Genomic DNA, 19,140 nt, shown 5'->3' with positions numbered 1-19,140 from the left:
GAAAGTGGTGAACACCAAAAAGTGTATCTTCGCTTTCTGCAAAGCCAGAAGCTCACACCATCTCCCTGGATCAGCAGTAAGAGTCCCTGACCCTGCTGGCCCAGAGAGAAATGGACTGCTGCCGGGTTATTCGCAGACACATGAAGGTGGAAGGACAATTTAACTCTCAGAATGGGAAAAAATAATTATCAAGGTATGCCATGGTGCGGAAAACCACGTACATGTTCCTTGCTTGGTGGGTTACTTACCCAGAGGGATGGCTTGTTTATGAGCTTCAGAACAGGACCAAGCTCTCGGCTGGTGTGACCAGCACCTCCCCATCACAAAACCCTGCTTCCTACCCCACAAACAGATATCTGCTGAACATTCCTTGTTAAAAGTAATGGACAGCAAAGAGACCCCAGCTGTGCGGGGTGCCAGCATGCCCCAGGCAAGCCCTGGGCTCCGGCTCGTGTTCCTGCTCGCATGTGGTCAGCCAGACACCACGGGAGCTTTCAGAACACAGCCCAACACAAAAGCCATTTCACGACAGGCACATGCCCATGGGAGCCTCACCAATAAGATATTTGTAGACCACTGCTGGTAACAAACCTTTTCAATTTTTAAGATCGCCAGTTTCATGTTCAATAGAGAAAGAAAGTTCAATAGAGAAAGAAAGAAATGCACGAACAGCACCAATTCTCAAAAGCTCTGCTTCTCCTCCCATACCCAGACCCTCCAGTGTCACGACTTTACAAGTGAGATTTTCATTATCAGTCAGTTTTATCATAACCATTCCCACACTGAAGCCAACAGTAAAAATTACCCCCCCCCCAGTTTTAAAGACCAGGGTGTGATAACTCATTTCAGACTATTTACTTTACATGGAACATCACACCTTCAGATCAAACAAATCACTTCTTTGTTCCCCCTGCAATGATGTGTTTCTCTAGGATGTTTATCTTTTGAAGTGAGAGGGGAGCGCTTCTTTATTTTAAATTAGCAGCATGTGTCAGGTCAACACTTAATGACTCTGAAAACATCCCTGCATGCAGAGACACGTAACTGGTATTCCATGGCCCCAGGACAATAAACATACTTTGTGCCAGCTGCAGCTATGTTACCCTTCAGGATAATATTCTCTGACACCAGCCGTTTGCAGGTGGGTGTGATGTCTTTCCAGCTCCTCAAGGACAATGCAATAACTCTTTACGACTTGCTCAGAGAAGAATTTAATTCAATTTGAACTAAGACAGGGAAATAAACTTGCACAACTGTGCACCCACCACTGCTAGTTTTGGGTCTGGCAGCACTACTGAGATTTGGTTCTTTTCTTCGTACCCAGAGCTCATCCCTGTCAGGGATGGCAGGGCTGGTGCTCAACAGCAGCACTCCACCTCCCCAACTTCACTGCAGGACTGACATAAAATGGGAATTCTGACTTCAGAAAGCACTATTCAAACCCCTCTCTGTTAAACAAAACACTTCTTGCATTACATTTAAAATAGGTTGGTTTTCATTGAGAAATCCATACTTTATAACATATGAGAGACATACAGATATCAAGAATTTTCATCAGAAGGTATCAGGTGCTGAGAAAAAGGCACATCCTGACAGCAATACAGAGAATTTTAGAATGGACATCTATTAGAGCCCATCAAAGCCAACAACTGTCACAGAAATCATAAGAAAAAGTATTTAACAGGCACTTCAATTACTTACCCAGCAAAAATCAGAATAGTTCCTCTTTCTATGCAAGGAACTTGAGGCACAGAATACAAATGGAAACATCAAAATCACTTTTAACTATTTTGTCAGAAAAAGGGGGTGGGGAAAAAAAACCAACACACGTTACAATAATAAGATTTTTCCACAAACCAAAAATACTTGCTTTCACTCTCCGTAGCCACAGTGTTCAGAAAGCTAAATTGATACCATTTCTGCCACACACCATTTGTTCCACTAGTTAAACCGAGACTGACATGACCAGAGGAAAGCCAGGTTTAACCCAGCAGAAGCTTTCAAGGAAGCCCTGGTCCAAGTTCAGTGCCAGGCTGCAGTAGAGCAGCTGAGGCAGCAGATACACAGGAGTCCAAATACCCCAAGGTCTCAGATATCGCTCATTGCTGAGGCAGCAGCCAGGTTCTCTGAAGTCAAAATATTTGCAGTAGCAGATGTCAAACATGCTTTTTGCCAAGACACATCAGTGAGTCACCTCCTCACACAGGGAGCTCATGGCCTGGCCGGACTTCATAGAATCATTTTGGTTGGAAGAGACCCTCAAGATCATCAAGTCCAACCAAAACCTAATTCAGACTAACCTTAACCATACATTAACCTAAGACATTAATAACAGTAAGTGCTGCCCTGGTTTTTAAATACAAGTCTGATTTATTTATCTGGTAACACTGTCCCCTTGTAGTATCATTTCAAATGTATCTACCATCAATAAGCCCACAAGAGTATCCCCAGGAAAGTAACCTTGCTGGAATAAAATTCAATTTTATTAGCCATAGGCAATTTAAAAGTAAAGCACAAATCTGGGTGCCTATATATATTTGAAGAGCTTAAGATATTCCTCCTCCCTCAAAGTTTCACACGTGTATTTCTAAAAACCATTCATGAAACCTTCCTGATAAAGCCTTCATTTAAAACCTCCTTGCTATTTTCTTCCCTCAGCATCCCCCCTAGATGCTCAGGAAAGGAAAACAGGTTCAGTGGTTCCTCCTACCCAGAGAATACTTTGCAAGAGCAAACAGGCATCTCTCAAAACAGCACGCAGTGCCCAATTTTGGTGGGAATGGAGGATGTGGTACAGACTCACACCAGCTCCAGCTGCAAGATCCCAAACAGAGCATGCCACACATCTGGCAGCTCCATGGTGCCATGTGCAACCTATCCAAAGAATTCCTGTCTTCTTCCCCACTTGCACACCCTGTCAGTATCTCAGTGACGGATCTGTGAGGTTATAGGCATGGTATCAAGTGATCTGAAGTGCAACAAATCTACACAGTTGCTGGAGGGAGGAAAACACCATGCTTGTGAAATGGAAACACATTTAAAGTTTACTGAAGTTCAACAAGTCCAAAAAAGGCAATAAGGGCCATTTTACTGTCTCTCCACTCTAATAAGTGGTTTTAGCCTGCTCATTCCCCTACCAGAAAACCTGGTGTAAAGCCTGGAAAGCACTACCCAGCTCCTGTCCCCAAATACATCATTCACTTCCTACAGTCGGCATTTCAGAAATAAGCCTGGCAGCAGAGCTTGCAGATGGCGCCTACATGGATCCACCATGAATCTGAACCTCCCCTTGAAGAAGGCTGCTCTCTCCCCTCTGGTATTTAGGGCCACAGAAACTTCATGCACACAGGAGTCTGCACCTCCACTACAAAGGATGCCAACCCACGCTGCCAGCCACGTGGCACTGCCTTACTGGCACCAGCAGACCCGAGTTACTGGCATGACAGAGACGGGCTGAGCGTGCCGGGCTTGCTGCACAGCACCCAACCCACTGCACAACACAGAGAACAGGCTGTCTGGGAAAGTGGTAAAAAAAGCAAGATATCCAATGAATCTCAGCACAAATGTGTTTTTCATCAAAGCCAGGTAGCAACTTACAGCACGGAGGAAGAGATCTAGACAGATATTTCCAACAAAAACATAACTTTCTCCCTAAAGGAGTGAAGGAGGCCCCAGACGTTTTTGTACCTACTCCATTCAATATTGGCTCTCATACTGCTTTTAGCACAGCGTGTTTCAGCAGTCTTAGAGAGCTCCTGTATGGCCTAAAAAAAAGCTCCCTGAGCCTCTCAAAGCAATGAAAGGCCCCTGTCTCCCGCTAGGACCAGCACTTCGCTGGAAGAAGGCATGAGATATGGAAGGAGGGATGAGATACGGGAGGAGGATGTTACTGCCAAGAGCTCAACTCCTGCACACGAGCACGCAGCTCCACTCAGTGCCACCTGGCCATGAAGACACCAGATGGCTTATTTCGTGAACAAAACTCCCCCCAAAACATAGAAGTTGGGCACCTGTCACGCCTAGAACAGATGGCTTTGGAAGAGGCCATTCTCAACCACTGACAATTTCCATTACTATTTACAACACTCCGCTTCTCACCTCCCCACCTTGTTTTCTAAACATAAGTGCTGAAAATGAAGCCATTTCCTAGCACACAAGAGCTGGAGGGCCCTGAGATGAGCACGTATGTAACAGCATTAACTCGCAGAGTTGATCCCCAAGAGAAACCCAAGTTTATCTGTTCTGCCATTTTTCTTTTTATAACTTCACCAATTGGTTCTGTTTAAATATTGAAGCTCAAAAAAGCACATGTAAGCACATGATGGGACAGTGTGCTCCTTACGACTTCTGTTGGTGTCCTGCTGCTGGAAAACGCAGTAACCCAAGTAGCTGGTGCAACCTCTAAATGTTAGACTATTATTGGAAAACTTCTTTTTGTTGGGTTTTGCCTGACTCAAGCACTCTTCAATCAGAAACTGCTTCCCAGTATGGACAGAAACATGGTCTGTGCAGGGGCGATCAGGAGGTCAGCTTCGACGGCACAATACTGACCCAAACTGCATCACTGAAGCAGATGCCCTCAGTTTCAATGTTAATAAAATCTACACTGCACCGCTCTCACTCAGGAAGCTTAATCCCCAAATCCACCCAATTCTTTCAAGTACCATCTCAATAGCCCCAGACACAGAATTCCAAAGTGCTTTGCTGGGGCTTCCCCCACCCCAAACAAAGAAACTGAGATGCAGCATCAAACACTTGATATTTGATTGAAACGAACCTTTACAAACCAGAGAGAAGGTGCAGAACACTGCAGAACTTGTCTCAGAGATGAGGCTGTGCAGCAAACACTATTGACAGTTATCTCTTACAATTATGTGCCTCAATGGACCACACAGGTCAGTACAAGTGCCCTAACGATCCACATCCCAGCAGCAGACACACTTCTGAGCAGACAAGGAATCTGCCAAAATCCAGCTGAGATCACAGTATCACAGTATGTTTGGGATTGGAAGGGACCTCAAAAGATCATCTAGTCCAATCCCCCTGCTGGAGCAGGAACGCCCAGGTGAGGTCGCACAGGAACATGTCCAGGTGGGTTTTGAATGTCTCCAGAGAAGGAGACTCCACAACCTCCCTGGGCAGCCTGTTCCAGTGCTCTGTCACCCTCACTGAGAAGAAGTTTTTTCTCAAATTTAAGCGGAACCTCTTGTGTTCCAGCTTGATCCCATTACCCCTTGTCCTATCATTGTTGGCCACCGAGAAGAGCCTGGCTCCATCCTCATGGCACTCACCCTTTATATATTTATAAACATTAATGAGGTCCCCCCTTAGTCTCCTCTTCTCCAAACTAAAGAGCTCCAGCTCCCTCAGCCTTTCTTCATAAGGGAGATGCTCCACTCCCTTAATCATCTTTGTTGCCCTGCGCTGGACCCTCTCCAGCAGTTCCCTGTCCTTCTGGAACTGAGGGGCCCAGAACTGGACACAATATTCCAGATGTGGTCTCACCAGGGCGGAGTAGAGGGGAAGGAGGACCTCTCTCGATCTACTGACCACCCCCCTTGTAATACACCCCAGGATGCCATTGGCCTTCCTGGCCACAAGGGCACAGTGCTGGCTCATGGTCATCCTGTTGTCCACCAGGACCCCCAGGTCCCTTTCCCCTACACTGCTCTCTAATATGTAATTTCCCAACCTATACTGGAACCTGGGGTTGTTCCTGCCCAGATGCAGGACTCTACACTTGCCCTTGTTAAATTTCATTAGGTTACTCCCCGCCCAACTCTCCAGCCTGTCCAGGTCCCACTGGATGGCAGCACAGCCATTCAGTAATTCTGCCTTCTCTGTATCTTCTGCCACCAGGGCACCCACCCCATTCATCAGTAGGCTTTCATTGCCTCTGGTGTTAGTTTTATCTGCTATGTATTTGAAAAAGTTCTTTTTGCTGTCCTTGACCCCTCTCGCCAGCTGTAATTCTAAGGAGGCCTTGGCTATCCTAGCTGCCCTCCTACATCCTCTAACAGCAGCCTTATATTCTTCCCAAGTGGCCAGCCCCTGCTTCCATGACCTGTAAACTCTCCTCTTCTGCTTGACCATACCCAACAGATCCCTATTCAACCACGCAGAACACATTCAAACACGCATGGCAGTGGCTGCCAGCTGCTGGGATGACGCACAGGATGCGCGGGGGGGACACCAAGCTAAACCGCTTTAGAGCAAAACCAGGGTGTTTCCACCCAGCAGAGACCTCACACACCGTGACATCCTGCAGGGTCCTCAGGACTGCGAGGGTGGTCTTGTGCCACCTCCAGCACATGCCCAGTTTACCTGAGACAAGCCATTTCTTCTTGCTGCTCAACATCTGACCCAAGCTCAGAGTAGAAAAGTACTGGGCTGAAAGTTCACTGAACTTTAAACAAGGCTGACTTTTGATCTGGCTCAGATCAAGCTTTAGGTTAAAAGTTACTCATTCATTGTATTTAAACAAATCTGCCTACTTTTACTCCGATATGCCTTTAAGTCACAAGTTTTTAAGTTTTTTTATTTGGGAATCACACAGTAGTCTTGTGGGAGCAGATCCTAGATGACCCTTTGTCTCCACTTTCCTCTCTCTCCTTGCCGAAGGGATGCTTACCCGCAGAGTCCCTCGCGCTCTGCTCCAGCATCTCCCCCTCCAGCTTCCCAGGATGGGAGCTTGGCTCTGACCACACCACACGTTAAGCTTGCACAGGCACCTGAAGGTACACAGTCCTGGCCATCCTGGGCTCTCCTGCACACCATTTCTTTTCCATCCTCACACCATCATATCAGCAGCCCCTGAGGCAAAACTGCCAGAGAACCCCCAAGCCCTGGGTATGCTGGTTAGAGTAGCTCCTCTCATGTAGAAGAAGCTGCAGTGCTCCAATTTCAAAGCAAAGAAAAAACAACAGAAGCCTTGCAAAGCCCTCTCATGCTACTTTGGGATTATTAACTTGCATTTCATTGGTGGTTTTGCTCTTTTTTTTTTATTTTCAAGAATCAGGCCAATTAAGCTAAGGTTCTCCTGCTTACACTGAAGTGTGTATCTCCCTACAATATATAACAAATACATATATGTTTGTACTTCTATACCTATTTCTACCTATTTTTAAATTAAATAATAATGCATCCAGGATACCAACAAGGAATTGATATTGCTGAAATAAAAGCTTTTTTATAAGCTGCCCAACACACATATAGGTCAGAGTTGTATGTTGTCAAGGGAAATTACTTTTACAAATCATCTTCTCTGAATTTTTCTTCCTCCTTCTGAAGTTATTAAATATAGAAAACACTACTTTTAAAAAATGCATCAGTCTGATGGATATTTTCTGAAGTCTGTTAGGAACAACAATTTTCAATATTTTTTTCCCAAAACACAAGGGTAAAAATTATAAGCCTGCAGTGGATTTTAGGTTCCTCTCACTTTGGGTTGTATATAAAGCCTTATCTTGTCTGGATCTCCATAAGGCTTTATCTGTAACCATCTTGAACAAGATGGAACATCAGTGCTTCAGAAACGAGCACACTTGCAGCTAACATGTGCAGCTAACCTCCCGTGCCCTTTTTAGGAGATCTTTAAAATACAACCAAACATCACAGCCCTTTCAGAGCTCGGCAGGTTACAGCCCAAAGAGGCGACAAACCATTCGTGTGAGAGAAAGGAAGCAGAGCGGAAATTTCCCACACGCCTGTCGAGAGGCGCCGGCTCCCCTGAACCCTTTGACTTGGCCGGGCGCTGCTGCTGCTGGAGATGAAAGCCCAGCGCTCTGCACCTTCTGATCAAACCCTCGCACGGCAGCACTGGTGGTTAGCGCCTGGCAAAACCGCTCTTCTGACTGCAGTTGTACTTGAAAGAGCTGTTTTTAATAGATCAAGGATGCACAGCACAGCATGGAGAGGGGAAGAGGGACGGAGATGGATATACCCGTTACCCATGAAGAACTGGTACCTTCCTACTGTGTCTGCATCTTCAGGACTCTCCTCTTCCTCTTGGGAAATCCTCTCTATTGTTCTTCACAGCCTTTCCAGCATCAGCACTGCACGAGCAGACACTCTAGATTCTGTGGCCTTTCCCCACAGAGCGGTGGCAGGAAGCTGCCTTCCTGCCTTGGCAAGATCCGTATCCTACCTCCAGCCCTCCTCAAATCTTCCTTGTTGGAAGTCCTTCCCTTATCTGCATTTTTTGTCAGCTTTTCTCCCAGATGCCCTGTGTGCAGAGCTGTTCTGGGCTTGTGTTCTCTGCTCGACAAGATGTTTCAGAGCTATGCCCCACAGGATGCTTCAAGTGCAAAGCAATGTCTGAGATGCGTGTCTTCTTGCCATAATGTACCGCAGCATGGACCTCGTGCATGTAAGACAGCAGAAGCCCTTGATCATACAGGAACAGGCTGATAACAGAGTGGCTGCAGAGCCACAAGTGCCAGCAGCCAACTCCTGATAGAGAAAGCTTCCCCAAACTGATAGCGCTGGTGGAACCACCTCCAAAGCACGTGCAAAACTGCAGCAAAAACAAGCAGACGGGCTGGCACCGCAGTTCAGCATCAAGTCTGCAGAATTAATTACTCTGTTAATCTTACACAATACGATTACATATGCATCATGCTATTATAATTAAAGGGAACTGTATTTTAGTGTATAGTCCAATGCTTTACTGAGCATGCTCCACTGGTCTGGACACCCACCTTGGAGAACTGTTGCTGAACCTGGATGCAACACACCAAAACACATCCCAGTCCTTCTCTCCTCCACCTTTGAACACCTAGACTCACCACATCAGCAGTCCCTCTTGTCCAACAGGCAGACTCTGCTCAGCCACCAGTCCCTTTCTATAGAAGCAGCAGTCAGAAGCTCCCACACAGCTACATGGAGCACTGGAGGGGGGGGAAGGGGTGTGTGTGCCTATTTTTGGTTTTACTTACCTATTTCAGATATGCCCAAAAGGAGGAAAGAGAAAAGGTCCTATTCCATTTCAGATATTAACATATTAAACAGCGTAACTGCTGACAAGAGGGTTGGGCAGACAGAGATACAAATACATCACTTTGCTGGTTTTGAAATATTCAACACCCCCAGCAGCCTTTGCATATTACAAGCCAGGTTTAACCAGGCTTCCTAGCCTGAAACCGTATTTTGTAACAGGGGACTGGGTTTGGCTGTTCAACAGGAAGGCTTCCGAGCATTTCAAAAGGGGCTGAAAATTTTGTCCTGGCACAAATGGAAAGTAACTCTTCAGTGTTAGCAAAGCACATTAAGAGAAGGAATATCGCTGCGCTAAGGGTGAGCCTGTGCTTGAGAGGTTAGCTTGGCCTTGGATTTCAGCTGTCCCAAAGTCTGGCATCCAACCAAGGCCAAAATAACAGTAATACATCACTGCTGCTTATCTGTACTTTGAACATGCACACAGAGCTGTCCTGTGCTTCCACACCTCCCAGGAGATGCTGACTACACAAGATCCTGCTATGTCACCAGCCCACCTGAGGTCACACCACAAGACACATCCTTGTCCCAGGAGCAGAGGATTTCTACAGAGGAACAAAGAAGAAAAACAAAACTAAAACCCACCTTTGTTTCCAAAAAATAAAAGTTTTACAGGGGTGGAGCTCCATCGCTGACCTGCTTTTTTGATCCTCCATTCTATACCCAAATCTAGTAACCAGAAGTCAAGCTGACTCCAGCTTAGCTTCCTTCTTTCCCCGTGAAAAGAGCAGCTGTCAAAGATGCCCAAGGCAATGTGCCACACTCTTTTTCTTTTCCACTCACCTACCTCCAGCCAGCACTGCCCAGGCCCCATACTGCTTCATCTTGACATCCATGCAAATTCCGGCTGTTCTCTGCCCTCTTTGCGGGTGGAAATCCAGCAGCCCCCCGGTCAGGCAGGCTGCTGCAGCTCCACCAGCACAGCCCAAGTGTTCCAGTTTGCAATGCTAAAGGTAATACAACACTGGGAGGGAGAAGCATTCCTCGGGTAGAGAGGGAGAAAGGGTAGTGCATTTTCCATATTAAAGATTCAGGTTTTAAGCGGAGAGGCGAGATTAGCATGTTTCCAGCAGAGAAGGAGGTGGGGAGCAACATCTGGCACTCGATGCCAGCAAGTTAAGGATTTAAAGCAGCAGCTATACATTGAGGTCTTCCCAAACCTTCTTCACACACAAAAACAGGCATAAACCCCGTACTGCCGTTTGCAGTCACCTCTAAAAATGTCCCCTGCCAAGTTTGCTTTCCCTTGCACAAGGGAACAGGGACTCCAGCAGCACCACCTCCCCAGTCACTGCAATGGCTCAGGCTGCCCAAGCATCTCACTTTGCATGATCAAAACCTTATGGTGTACAGTAACTGCATGTCAAAGGGTAGCAACATTCACACAATATTGTACTAATTAGGTCCAAAACTGAAGCATAAAGCTCTAGGAATATTCAATATATGATACAGATCTTTTGGACTAGCTCGTCATCCCAGGAGGCAGCTGCCAACAGCTCAGTGCTGCGTTAAGGTGCAAGATGTTGGCAGGAAGAGTGACAGAAAGGAACAGTAATGCCACCAACAACACAAGCACTTCAGGCATCTTCAGCAGAGGTCAGCTGTGAAAGCAGCTGGCTAATTACTCTAAGCATCGCCAGTTATATCCCCAGAGGTTTTTCTGGGGAAAACCCTGAGATGAGCCTCAGCATACATCTTATACTAATTTTATGCAAGTCAGAATAATCATTGGATCTTAGACATGTATCTCTGGAGCATAACCAATACATATCAACATGGGCTCCCACAGGAAGCAGAATAAATGTTTTATTTTGCTTTAAAAGAGAAATATAGGATAGTTGCGAGGGGGATGGCAGAGAACCCTTCCCACTTTCTTTACCGTCCTCCCAGCCCTGCATGCAAATCGAAACAGCCCTGGTGTAAACAGCAGTGCCACTGAATGTGTGTAGCCTCATCATGCCAACAGCAGTCGTGCTCATGCTGCAGGCATGTGAAAAGGAAAAGATGGGCAGGGATGAGAAAAGAACCATGGTCATCACCTTCATCTCCAGGTTACTTGGCAGTCCACAGCAGTTCCTACTAAAGCCTTCCAGGCAGAAGCAGATTGACAGGTAAGATGCATAGGAGACACCACCACGGGGAGCACATCTGTGCTCTGCACACAATTCTTCATGCTCCCATCTCCCTTCTAATCGAATTCTCTAGCCTAGAAAGAAATTAAGAGGAAGATGTTAGACAGCCACAGATTGATCAGAAACCAGAAGACTGGGGACTACAACTGTCTGCTGGCACCACAGAACAGCAACACAGAAATGCCCAGAGCCTGCAGATGCTGCTGCACCCACACCACAGGTCAGGGTGTCCTGAGTAAGACCAACAACCAAGCCACCAACACCTTTAAATGTTACTTGTGCCCGAGTAAAACAGCACACAGAGTCTTATTTTGAAGGCTGGTGAAGACCTGCTGGCTGGTTAGACTGTTAGACTCCCCAGAGTCTAACTCTAGGCACCAGGCCAGGGAGAGCTGGCAATGCCGAGACCAGGGCAGAACTGACCCTCAGCACTGGCGGTCTGGGTCCCTAAGGAGATCTCAGCAATGCAGCCTGCATAAATGCATGTACAAAGCCCCTCTTGCGGATGCCTGTGCCTCTGAACCATAAATAGCAAAACCCCCTGCCTGTGCTGATGCAAGGGAGCAGTGATGCGCTGCACTTATCTGATGACCCTTCCTCCAAACACAAAAGCCTTTTTTTAGAGTTTACTTTTCTAACCTCTCCCCTACTTCGAAAAGAAACTCAGTGTAACTGCAGCACGCGTCCTAAAATCCTCTTAAATAAGATATTAATCACAAGACTGTTTAGCGAGTGAGAGTACATTTGAAAACGCTGCCTCCCATAATTATCCTGCCCTGGGCAAGTTTCCAGTGTATGTGCATGGCCTGGCATATGTTTCACCCCTGAGTCCAGCAGCTCAGCTTTCTCCTCTCAGCAGGGAACCCAAGTATTCACAGCTTCAAGAGAGGCCCTAATATGCTGATTTCCCAAATTACTGCCAGCTTGCACCATTCAAGGACCCTAACACACTGCAGCACACCGTGGCAGGGGAGGGAATGCTGTGGGAAGAGGTAAGCTTAAGCTTTACAAGCTTTGTGTGATGAGGAAAGGGTGGAAGATAAAGAGAGATAAAAAGCAAGAAAGGAGGAAAGTAGAAAAAAGAAGAGGGGTGCAGCCCAGTGCAAAGCAACACTGGCACGCAAAGCCCTACCACAAGCACTGAAGTCCCACCAGTGCCAGCTGGTGCGGGTTCTCTCTGGGTGAGAAATAACGAAACTAAAATGACACTTGAGGGTTACGTCAAAGGGGAGGAAAACAAAGAGCTGGCTGCTACACTGAAAAATAACGTTCTTTGCTTCTCCCAGCCGCAGTAGTTCCATGTAGCTGCCCCTTTGAGAGCCACCTCACCCAGCAAGGGGTGAGCCAACAGCAATCAGAGCTGGACACCCTCAGGGGAGAACATTTGGATGGGCAGACCACAGGACAGCTGTACTGCAGCACAGGAAGGCTGGATGAGTAATGGTGAGCCTGAGCCGCAGCACACTTACATGCCAGGCTAGGAAATCCCCAGCCAGCCAGCTCAGCAGTGTCATTGCACACCAGGCTTTGTGGCCTGCAGTAAGGGCACATTTAAGCTAGACAAATTAGGCAAACAGGAGAGGAAAGGGATGCAGAGGAGCACAGGTTGTTGAGCAAGCCCTGCATACCAGTTGTCCAGCCAGGGAGCACTTCTTCAGGGACACCACTTTTAAAAACGTATGACAATCCACATCTGGCTCCCTTCTCCCTTCCCAAGACTGCCTTTATATGTGACCGAAAAGTGAACCCAGAGATGACACCAAAGGTGTGTGGCTTCTGCCACAGCAGCACCTGGGGCAGCCAGAGAGCTGGGAGAGGGATCACAACAGCCAGGCTGGGACCAACGGCTCAGCCGTCTACCTGTTGCTTCCCATGAAGGGGGTACACAGTGCTCAGAAATACCCACCAGCACCTCTGAGAGATAAGAGGATGAAGGGGACATGCAACCCTCACCACAGCAGGACAGTGAGATCGCCTGCTCAGGAGCATCTCTGGTGGCCCAGCTCCTTCCAGATGTGCACAGAGCCCATGCTGGGAGCCACAAGCTACAGGATGGGCAGTATCCCACAGCAGAGCTGGAATCCTCAGCACTTGTCCTACAAGCCATGAGCATGAGAGTGACCAGGCCCCCTTGCCTTCTGGTCGAGCCTGAGTTTGACAAATTAAGCAACACAGCATTTCTACAGCGCAAGCATCTGCACCACCAGGAAAACCAGTAGAGAGTTACTGGAAGAGAAAATACCAAGTAATGACCCAAAATTACCCTCTCACACACAACAGTGTTGTAAATGTAATTTCCAGGGGAAATTTAGGCTGGATATTAGAAAGAAATTCTTTACAGAGAGAGTGGTCAGGCACTGGAATGGCTGCCCAGGGAGGTGCTGGACTCGCCGTCCCTGGAGGTTTTTAAACTGAGATTGGACATGGCACTTAGTGCCATGATCTAGTAAACGGACAAGAGTTGGACCAAGGGTTGGACTCGATGATCTCTGAGGTCTTTTCCAACCCAGTCCATTCTGTGAAAAGTTATCGTTAATTTATCATTAATTATTCTTTCCTCCTCAGACATAGGATCTGTATGGAAAGATAGTGGAGGATGCTGAAGGTCTAGTACCAGCCCAGGTGAGTTCATCTGCCTGAAAGAAATTAATTAATATCCTAGCAACATCCAGGCTCAAGCATGACGGGTATGTGCACTAACAGTCGGGAACCACAGGCTGTGGGACAAGGAGAGAAGGCTGCTAGCCTCAACTGTCGTCCAGCACCCCTCCCAGGGCAGCTGGCAGAGACATATGGCTTATCTGCTTTCTATGGATGAGAATTTCTCCTCCCACCTTAGCCAGCTGCAGCATAACCAATTGCCTAACAGATGCTGTGGCAGAGGAGAACATCCTGCTGTGTTCTTGTAAAAGAAATGGTATTTGTTTATTGCTTAATTGTTAATGCTGATTCATACCCAAATTAGAAATCTTGTCACCACAGCTCTTCTACCACATAATAATCAAAACCCTGCCTGTCAGGTTAATTACGGTTAAATAGAAAATCACTGAACCACTGCAGAGCAGCATAAAATCCCCGAGTGCCCCCAGGCCATGCGATGCAGCAGCTCAGACCAGCACCGACACATGCTGCTGCAGGGTGTCCTGTTGGGGAGCAGGGACACAAGCACACACCACCACTAGCAGACAGCTGCACCCACTGCTCACGTCCCTCAGGGAAGGAGATGATGGGAGGAGGAAAAAAGCCTGGGTAGGACAGGTCTATCTCATGCAGGAGAACGGGATGTGAAGCTCAGGCAAGGGCTCAGCCAGGAACGGGAATGAGATGCTGATGAGCTTCAGACCAGGACTGGTCAAGGAAGAAGACTAAGGCAAGGACCAGGAGTTGGTCTTGGAACAAGCTGAAGAAGAGGCAACAGCTGGAGCAATTACCTGTCTCTTGGGCCATGAGCAGAGCCCACAGGTCACCAGTGCCAGCCGGCCAACAAATCCTCTCCACACAACCTATCAGTGAAACATCTTATTCTCTCCACCAGTGGTCCACAGAGAAAATCGTTTCATTACTACCATCTGCTGAACACTTGAGTGGCAGAAGTCTGTGTGGTGGACTGAGGAGTCCAGCTCGCAGCAGAAGCACTCTCTAAATGACAGCACTAAAACAAGGTTGTGCCTGGGATTTTTTTTTTCCAATAAGTTAAAAAAGGAGTGTTGCAAATAAGGCACGAAGGCCAGACAAAGTACCATGAAAGAGGTAAATCAAAGCTGCCAGAGAGAAGTGATTCCTGCCTTGCTTCTGTTAAAGCTGCTATGAAACCAAACAAACACCTTAAAATAAACTTTTCACATCCCTTATTGCCAGATCCTTGCATAAGGTCAGACCCATGACCAAGTCTGCACATGGGCTGAGTTCTCAGCACCAGAATAGCATTTCAATGGGCGCCAGAAATTATTAGGAGAAGTGAAGTCTTGGCAAACTCCCAGAAGAACACCCAAAATTGGCTGGGTACCTTGTGCACGCCTCAGGTCCCCATTATGCAGAGATATTTTCCAACAAATGCATTGCAAACTGCAGATGCTCAGACATTTATGAGGAGCACTACAGAGAAGCATACTGGAGAACGTGGGTTTCTGTCTTTAGTGCAGGGTTTAAGTGCACAAGTAAAGCACAACCTCGAGCAGCAAAAAAAGGCAACAAATCACAAATACACATTCATTTTGCACAAGAAAGGCAGAATCACACTGGGAAGAAGCTGTGAAACCATTCAATAAGAAGCTGCAGTGCACACACAAGTCAAATTTGGGCTATATAAGTAAGTTAAACACTATACTGCTTCCCGAGAGCCTGGCTTTGCAAGCCTTCCCTCCTGCTATTAAGGCCCAGGTTGAGAGCTTAACAGTTCCACAAGGTCACAATAATATTTGATAAACCTGCCATCTCTACAATGTAAACTGTTGTATTTATACATAAATTTTTGGCATTGTTGATGCTACTAGAATACACCTCTGCTACAAAATGGAACTTTCTTATAAATAAACTATAATAAAAAATAACATCAAAGGCATGAACTACAGGAATTCCATGAGTAACATTCATTCTGATGGGACAGAGCTTTGCCTGGTTTTGAAGCCTTCAGCCAAACAAGCTATCGTTGACCTTTACTCAATACAGTTGCTTCACAATACTGCAGGAGGAAGACTTTGGACACCAACTGCTGCTGAAGCTAGAGGAGCAGAAGGCAGCAGTTTCCAGGGGAAATGCAAAAGTCCCTCCACTCTCATTAAAGCCACATTCATTAAAGCAACTTCTAGGACAAGCCTAGGGCTACTGCTGCAATTAATTTGAGGTACACACAGAAGTTGGCCAGTTTGTGCTTAGGCAACAAACTTGACACCAGAACAAGAAGTCTTTGTGAGCACTGGACAAATCCAATGGCACTGCAGAAGACACAGGAACACAAACACCATCCCTTCAGCTGTAGGGGGAGTTGAGATCTTGCTTGAGATAAACTCAACTTCTTTGATCCTCCTCCCCAAACCAGAGCTGAATAACTGCTCTTCCTCCAGTGAGCAACACCAAAGTAGCTTCTCCCAGGCTTTTTTTAAGGGCTAGTTTTTGCAGCTCACCTGCTCTGAACCAGTACACTTTTTGTCAAAAACACATAACTAACAGTTTCCTGGTAAGTGGCTGTAAAAAATTTCATTAGAACTATTGATAAAACCAAAGGCTAAGTCCAGTTTGGGGAAAGATAAGAAATGTAACTACAGAGAGGCAGAACATATCTGGACATTTGGAGGGGGTTTTGGTTTGGGTGGGTTTATTTTGGTGTTGTGGGTTTTTTTTTGTTGCTTGGTTTTTTGGGTGTTTTTTAGGTTTTTTTTGCTGTTGGTTTGTTTGGGGATTTTTTATATGTTTTTCTCCCCTGTGTTTGATTTTTTCTTTCAATTGCAGAGTTTGTTTTCATGAAACCTAAGAGAACAAGAGCAAAGGATGTTGGGGGGCTCAAAGATGCTCAAGGACCAGAGAAATCCGAAGTTCTCTGTGAGATGGCTGCCAGGAATCTGGCAGGAGCTGAGAGGGGCTGGAAGGAGTAATAGTGGAAGGAGTAGAAGGTTTCTTGAAGTACATGGTTAGCCAGGCATTTGGCCATGGGAAAAGGTGCGTGGATTCAATATTCTGGGCATGCCTGCAAGGTGCTTTTTAGTCTGCCCATCTAAGAAACGCTTTAAAACTACTGAAACATTGCAACACACAGCATTAAAATATTCAATAGCCGGCAGAGCAATCTCAGACAGGGAGAAGCAGGATGAGATTACCTTCTTACCCAACCTGCATGTTTCACTTTAGAAAAGCTGCCAGTGATGGTAAATCTAGCCATGAAAACACCACCAGCACAGCCTGCAGCTACCAAAATCCTGACAGGTGAGCTTAGGGTGGAAATGGTGGGCCAGGCTCTCCAAAAGCCATCATCAGCATCCCACAGCTCCTGGGACAGCACACGTTGGGACTGCAGGCTCAGGGGACACGGGGGCTGGCAACACGCTCACAGGTGCTCCCTCCACTTAATGGGAGCCCTGTGTAGTGTTTAATCACACCCTGGATTTGTTTTCTTCCAGATTAGGGAGTTAGGGCAACCAGGGGAGATTTGCATGGGTGGAAGCTGGTAAGCAAGACCTGAGACCTCCTGACAGCAGCTACTGGTTTTATCAGCTCAGCTGCCAATCCGACCACCGCTGAGGAGGCTGAGCGCTGCCTGATAAACTCTCTGACAGATGCGCGGTCTAAGACTTGGCCTAAACCCCTGCGGATGGTGATGCTGAGCCCTGGGCAGCAACAGCTGTGACAGAACCAACCCTTGCCTGCTCCTGCAGCCCCAGAGGCAGCCACTCCATCGCCACACCGACCTGCTTCGGTGCATACCTGTGGAAAGACGTAACGTGAGAACACCTCACAGATGTGAAATGCTCGCACCAGTGAGATGATGTTTAGGTGTAAAAGTTAAGCATATGAAACGTTACCCATAGGGTTTTACTCGCTGTGCTCACCCAGCAAAAAATCTCGGCCCGGAGATTGTGAAAGGAATAGGGGTGTGAAAAAGGCATTTCTGAAATACTTCAAAAAAAGTCAAGCTTCCAGAGTGTTGTCTGCATGGAGACAGGCACGAATTTTAAAAGTATGAGCTAAAACGCATTAATGACCTTGGTACCTCCTCACATCTGTGGCTACGGTAAGCTTCAATTTCCTTCATTTCCATTCACTTTCAGCATGAATTAAACTAAATTTAATCAAGAGTACCCATGCTGAAACTTAATACCATTTCTGACATCATTTTTACAACTAACCCTTAATTAACCTTTCTGAATTTTCCTCCTTAGATTGCAAGTATATGGTCATCTATCCATCTAATTACACAATCCATGAATATCTATTAAAATATTTATTCAAATGCACTCCCCTACTAACTAGGAAAACTCCTCAACCTCAGAACGTGTAGCTCATTGAAACACATCTGTGTTGTCCATCTGAAAGAGATGGGTGCTTTGCAAAGTGATTTACAAAGCGCTAAGAAATTCCAAAATTGAGAGAGGAAAGGCAAAAGGGAGCTACACCACACTTGAAAATTAACTTGGTTTTTACCCCAGGTGCAGGCTTGAAGGAGTTCCCCTCAATTTAAATACGCACTCCTAACCACATTTGAAATTGCTGAACCGAATCCACAGGACCTAAAATATTCCCTGTCCACCCCCACGCTATGTTATAAAAGAATTCAACAGAAGACAGCAAGTAGTGAGTGCTCTGAAAACCAGCAGATAAATCTAAATAAAAGGAGATTCCTTCCAGCTCTCTGCGCTTTCCAGATCCCTGATACAGAGCCTTGCTGGCTTGGCATGGTCAGCACAGCAGCGGTCCCTGCACACCACATGTGGGGCCACTGCTCAATGCCAAGTCCTCACGGCCTTTTCAGGTTCCTCAATCCGTAGATGATCTGCTCATTTTGCCAGATTCAAGATGACTCTTCTTTAACACACATTAAATTAAATTTGAAGAGCCCAAAAATGCCAATGATCCCTCAGTCCCCACTTTGTACTGGGAGCAGAAAGTCTGACCAATCCATCACGCAAGCAATTCTTGAATTGAAGTGTCCTTCCAGCATCGCTCTTCTTCCTTTTCCAGCTCTCACGTCTCTCAAAATATGCTTTCATGTTACAGGCAAGCAATATTTATTGCTACCGATTCCACCTTTGTCTTCAGGAATCTCCCTGCCTCCAACACAAAAGTGCATCCTTGGGACTATTTCCTTCAGCTCTGTTCCCAATTCATCCAACCTGAATCCCATCTCTGTTCCACTAAATCCAGCCCCTTCAGCACTTATTGGAGGTAACCCATAGCATGTCACTTAGTGGAGAGGAGGTTCCCCTCCAGGACAGAGGCACAAGGCAGCTTCCTAAGCAGAGTTACAGACTCCATAAAATACATGCCACCCAGTCCTGGAAGGGATTTATTAAGGCACAACTGG

The 19,140-nt window shown here is 46.6% G+C and overlaps 1 protein-coding gene across 13 annotated transcripts in view; it reads right to left on the bottom strand.

The window, feature by feature from the left end:
* Positions 1-19,140, bottom strand: part of ST6GAL1 (ST6 beta-galactoside alpha-2,6-sialyltransferase 1) — a 50,980-nt gene that overhangs the window by 19,739 nt on the left and 12,101 nt on the right. For 9 of the 13 annotated variants that reach the window (XM_065074325.1, XM_065074320.1, XM_065074327.1 and 6 more), the window contains one exon: positions 11,034-11,200. The exons of 3 other annotated variants lie outside the window; for them this stretch is intronic. Coding sequence is in view for 4 of the 10 variants with exons in the window: in XM_065074320.1 (XP_064930392.1) it covers positions 11,034-11,039 (6 nt within the window). In the remaining 6 variants the exon portion in view is untranslated. Of the gene's footprint in view, positions 1-1,701; positions 7,961-11,033; positions 11,201-19,140 lie in introns of those variants that run through there. One more of the 13 variants, XR_010474775.1, reaches the window with a different exon arrangement.

Source organism: Columba livia, chromosome 9 (assembly GCF_036013475.1).
Source record: "Columba livia isolate bColLiv1 breed racing homer chromosome 9, bColLiv1.pat.W.v2, whole genome shotgun sequence".
NCBI classification, from domain to species: Eukaryota; Metazoa; Chordata; class Aves; order Columbiformes; family Columbidae; genus Columba; species Columba livia.
The sequence above is the reverse complement of the archived record's forward strand: the minus strand, read 5'-3'. Positions and strand labels throughout refer to the sequence as shown.